Genomic DNA, 5,469 nt, shown 5'->3' on the forward strand with positions numbered 1-5,469 from the left:
TAGTTTGGACTTTTAGTCCGGAATGACCTACAGTTCAGAAATGGAGGGTACACTTGTGATCCAGGTCTTCACTCTGGAAGACATAAGCATTTGATCTAGATTTTGAGGAAGTGTGACAGTGAAAAGCTGTGGGGCATTATGCACAGACAGCCTGGTCCCAGTTGAGCACAGGCCTGGAACCCTGGAGACCTGGTGGGGGTGACTTCTGCCTTCATGGGATGGTAGAAGATTGGCCATACCTCCTGGGCTCCTGGTTCCTGTCGCAGTTACATCCCACAGACTCCCTTGCCCTTCGCACCCCACCCTCAAGAGAGGTGTGTGGCTATCAATCATGTAGGAACATCACCAATCCTTCCCACGTACAAATAAGGTTACCCCAAACTCTAAGTCCAAGCCAATGAGAATTACCTGCTGTCAAACCCTGAATCAGCCCTAAATCTGTATATAAATCCTATCCAGGGAATTAAATGTGTTTGAGAACTACTCCATCATCCAAGAGCTTCTTGTCAAGAGCTGTAATACTTGAGAAGAGATCTGCTCTCCTGAAACACCACCTGTGGCTCTGCTGCACTCCTCTCTGGCTATCTGGCTAGGTGGCCTTTCTTCATACCAGACAGACCCGACTCATACAGGGCAACATGGGTAACCAAGTAGATGGCACAGGGAAGAAGGAGGTGGAACCAGCTGCCCTGGAGGAAGCGACTTCCCCCTGCACCCTCCCTCTTCCCATTCCCAGAGCTCTCCCACCAGGCTTGGACACCGCTTCTGGTACACAGGCCCACAAAAAGCTTAGGCCCAAACATGGTGGTGCACACTTTTAATGCCAGAAGTCAAAGCCCAACAGACCTCTGAGTTCAAGCCCAGCCTGGGACAAAGTAAGTTCTTGGTGAACAAAGAAAGTTCATTGTAGTACATGCCTTTAATCTCTTCATTCTGGAGACAGAGCCATGCAGATCTCTGAGTTCAAGGTCAATTTGAAGGAGTTTGAAAACAGAAAGCTGCTGAAAAGGAGGGCCACATTCCAGCCCTAGCAAGCAGCAGAACTCAACAGCATCAGATGTGTGGCTGTGGCTTTAGAGTCATGAATAGAAGGGACTACTGGGTCACTTAATGCTGGTTAACTCAATCTACGAAATTAGTAGTGATTAAGAAGAGGCCAGCATCAGTGAAGTAAAATGTTCTGGGAAGTGTTTTCTGAGAGCACAAAGAAGCTGTGTTCTAGAGATAACAAAGGGTGTACCTCATGCTGCAGCTGGACTTGGCAATGTGTAATAATCACCAAGGTGGTACTGCTTTTGAAGATATGAAGGGGGTCCTGTAAAGTAGATGAGGGAGGCTTGACACTGTGAAATGCCATGGAAGGCCATTAGTGAAGGTACATCCTCAGTTACAGTTGATGTCCCAGGACTGAAAGGATCATGCAAAGGAGTTGAGGCCTAGCACCATAAAGACTGCCTATAAAAGGCTATTAGTGAAGCCTAGTTGCAGGGGAAGACCCCAGTATATTGGGGATACCTAAGGGATAATGCCTATAGTATGATCACTAAGAACAGCAGAATGGAGTGGGGTCAACCAGAACCTACAATGCTACAGAAGACAGAGATGGAGAAGTGATACAAGCCCTTTTTCATGAGCCCAGAAGATCATGTTTGGATCCTAGAGATTGGAGCAAGAAGCTGTGAAACAGCAGTTGACTTCAAGACCCCAAGATGTTAGAGATGATAGAGCTGTGGCATACGTGGCAAGGAAAGCTCCTTACAGGGAATGGAACCAGCCCAGGAGAAAGAACTTTGCTGCAGTCAACAAAGATGAAAAAAGAGTAAAGATCTGAAGACTGCTTTGACATCAGACATGGAGATGCAGAGTTTGGAGTTTGCCCACCTGGTTTCTTGTCTTGATTTGGGGATTGCAATTAAATGATTGGATGTGTCTCTGAAGAGACCTTGAACTTTGGACTTTTAAAATTGAGACTGCTATAGACTATGGGGACTTTGGAAATTGGACTTAATGTACTTTTTAATTATGCTATGGCTAGGTATGGACCCCATAGATTTATGTGTTTGAATGAGCCTATAGGGGCCAGGGAGTGCAATGTGATGATTTGTATATGTTTATCCAAGGGAGTGGCACCATTAGTAGGTATGGCCTTGTTTGAGTAGATATGGCCCTGTTGGAGTAGGTGTTTCCTTGTGGGCATGGGCTTTAAGACCCATCCTAGCTGCCTAGAAGCCCGTCTTCTCCTGTTTGCCTTCAGAACAAGATATAGAACTCACAGCTCCAATTGCACCACGCCTTTCTGGACACTGTCATGCCTTTATGATAATGGACTGAACTTCTGAACCTGTAAGCTAGTCCCAATTAAATGTTGTCCTTATAAGAATTGCCTTAGTCATGGTGGCTGATCACAGAAGTAACACTTCAAATAAGGAAAGAACTCACTGTTTTCATGATTTGTAGACATGACTGCTGAACTTAGGGAGTATGTTTCATAGGGAAAAGACATGCTTAGAGATGTCTGCAGTTTAGATAATGATTTATGGTTCCATATTGTAGAATTCAGGAAAGCCAAAATAATTCTGAATTCTGAGAATAGAGAAGTGTCAACAGAAGGCAGAGTTTGAAGCATGAGAAGACATGCAGTATTACTTGTATTTTAGTTTTGTTGCAAAATTTTCTGGGAGTTGTTTGTTTTACATAAAACTTTGTTATGTAACATATTCATCATGTATGCAACTTATATAACTTACCCTATATAACTTATACATTTGAGAGATGTGTCACTCACAACAATGCAGGAATGACTTTCTGTGCATAGATCTTCAAATTCTACTCTTCTAATTCTGTCTAATTTTCCTGTAAAGCAGCTGCCTTCACTCAAATCTTAGCTTCTCAAGTCTTCCTTCTTATTTCCATACTGACTCCTGTCTTTATACTGTAGTCCTCAATGAGTTCTCCTTCTGTATCCTCTTATTTTTCACTATATCATTGTTAATGAAGCACAAATGCCATGCTGGAAAGCAAATGAGAACATTTGGGGAAGCCGTCTTGATTCATAACATGTGTGTACCATGAGAAGAACAAAATATATCAGGGAGAATTTTATAACACTCTGTTTAGAAGATACCTACATTCATTGTTTAAGACTTCATGAAACATATTAGTTACTAAAAGAGAAAAAAAATTAGTGAGAGTTCCAAAAGAAAAATATTAACACTAAACTCAGTGGACTCCTCTATATGACGTTAATGGAATTTTACCCAATGATTGAAATTTCTTCTTTGCATCTGACCCCAGGTTGTCGTCAATAGCAATCATATACTGCATTATAAAAATATCTTCATCAAATTCAATAAATTAAAATAATGTAGAATTTATTCCTTGAAGACATTAAAATAAGTTAGAAAATCCTTAAGTTGAAAACTCACACAGTACATTCTAAACATCTCAAAGTTCAACTAAATAAATGGAAACTCAAAATATCTTGAAGCTAATTATAAACATTCATTTAATATTGTAAAATTCAGTTAAAAATTACACAGATGAAAATTTGTGCTTGGTGTTTTCATTTTAAGATAAAGTATGTTTAATGCTAAAAATTCAAAAATATTAGGCATGAGAAATGGATATGCCTTCCCACTTTAAAGTTGTATATTTAGGAATAGGAGCCTAACTTCAACATCTTAGAGGAAACCAAGGGATACATCAATATTGTAGATTGGTTTAGAAATGATTTGGATTCCTGTCCAGAGCCATCATAGAACAAGCTAATAACTATAAGGTGATCGAGATAGTAAACAGACTTTTCTACTAGTAAAAGCACATTCCAAGAGGTTGCAAAACCATTAAGCAGAGGTCATAAAAAGGGATTTAATGATTTATTATACATGCTAAGACAGAAGATAAAATATTGATTGGGTTTGTCTACTAAAATAACTTTATTAACTTAGAGTTTTTAACTCTCAGTGAACCTGTGGAGTTGTGACAGGTGATGAATGATTAGCCAGATAATTACTCCTAATGGATACACATGTAAACAGTCTCTGTTATAAACTTCTATTTCAATTTATGATTTGATTTTATGTGTGAACTTGTGATGAACTTTTTAGCATGCAATCAAGTATTCTGAAAGATGTATAAGTGTTGAGGATAAAGAGAAGTGTCAGAAATGAGCTGAGGAGAACTTTTTTGTACAGAACACTTCTTAGGCAAAGTGGCCAAGAATTTTCCCTTATCCCTCTTTATCATTCCTTTTGTTTTTCCCCTTTTTTTCTTAGATAGGTTTTATAGGAAACGTTTTAAAACTTAGTAATAAAAGCTATAATCACCTATCAAAGTGTCCATTTTTCTTCTTGTGACATCTACTAGCAAGCTGAAAGTTAGAGCTGTGCAGTTTCTGCTGAGATAGAACAAAGGCCACATTACTCAATCCCCTGCTGTTGGGCTACGGTGTCAATCCCCTAAATCAGCGGCTTTTTACCCTCAGAAAAAGTAAGAAAGCTTTTAGGACTTTTTAGACATTATCATCAGCATTCCAGTATAGTTAGAGAGCTAGAAGCCTCAGGCTTTAAATCCACACCAGAGTCCGACTCTGTGTCCACTTTCAACCTGCTACAGCCTGGAGGCTCCCACAGATTACCATGACCAAACAACCAAACGGAGGCTTCTTGTGTCTGCTACTGTAGTTTTTGTTAGTCTGTGGTTTTTGTAGGAATAGTGTCATCCAAAATGTATCAAAGCTCTCTCCAACCTACACTTAAATACACAGTGTAAAATTATATTTAACTATGAAATAATATCACCCCTTAAGGCCTTCAAACTCCCCATCCAGCTTTCCTGGACCCTCTGGAATTTGTGAATGTGCACCTGGAGTCGTGGGTCTCCAAAGGATTGTTTGATGTGAGGCCTAAACTATTGGACTACTTTTCGGATATGCACGCTTATATTACAATTGAAACTGCTTTAAATGACACTGTCCTGTACATTCACGGATGGAAAGCTTTTAGGACTTTTGCAATGTTTGTGATTGTGTCACTAGCTCGCCATCTCAGCATCAAACTAAATCGAGGTATGGGTTCTAGTTTCAGAGGAAGACGAGCAAGTTGCAGCTGGGAAAGTTGACTGTGCATTTGACTCAGATGGGGAAGATCTAGTCTGCTTCTGCTTCCCAGCCAGAGCCTGGGCTAGAGGCCTGCAAAGTCCTGTGTGGTGGACCCAGAGGTACTTCATTTAAGGAGGATGGCTGTCCAGAACCCGTTGTTCAGATGTCCTTTGCCATGACGTCAACCTTGGAACAGCCTTCCCTGTGGAAAAGTCGGCTTGGCCATGATGCCAAGTTCCAGATCTGTTTGTGCCAGGACAGGAGGCCAGGGGGATTTTTACCAGTGTTCTTAACTATTGTTGTTTTCATTACTGTGATGTGCAAGTTTTAAGTGGGGTTTTAATGGTTTTATAATAAATAAAAGTGCACCT

The 5,469-nt window shown here is 40.4% G+C and overlaps 1 protein-coding gene across 1 annotated transcript; it reads left to right on the plus strand.

The window, feature by feature from the left end:
* Positions 1–638: 638 nt before the first annotated feature.
* Positions 639–5,463, plus strand: LOC116076532. Its single transcript, XM_031350356.1, has 3 exons — positions 639–768; positions 4,829–5,065; positions 5,169–5,463. Exons 1-3 carry the CDS (start codon positions 639–641, stop codon positions 5,228–5,230), a joined length of 429 nt encoding a protein of 142 aa, XP_031206216.1. The 3' UTR covers positions 5,231–5,463.
* The last annotated feature ends 6 nt before the right edge of the window (positions 5,464–5,469 follow it).

The sequence above is a fragment of the Mastomys coucha genome, unplaced genomic scaffold (genome assembly GCF_008632895.1).
Source record: "Mastomys coucha isolate ucsf_1 unplaced genomic scaffold, UCSF_Mcou_1 pScaffold4, whole genome shotgun sequence".
NCBI lineage: Eukaryota > Metazoa > Chordata > Mammalia > Rodentia > Muridae > Mastomys > Mastomys coucha.

Excerpts from the sequence above, each read along its gene's own strand:
- LOC116076532 (XM_031350356.1), top strand. The coding sequence starts at position 639 with ATGGGTAACCAAGTAGATGGCACAGGGAAGAAGGAGGTGGAACCAGCT. Across the intron at positions 769-4,828 it reads AGGCTTGGACACCGCTTCTG|CTTTCCTGGACCCTCTGGAA; the intron begins GTACACAGGCCC and ends CTCCCCATCCAG. Across the intron at positions 5,066-5,168 it reads CAGCATCAAACTAAATCGAG|CCAGAGCCTGGGCTAGAGGC; the intron begins GTATGGGTTCTA and ends TCTGCTTCCCAG.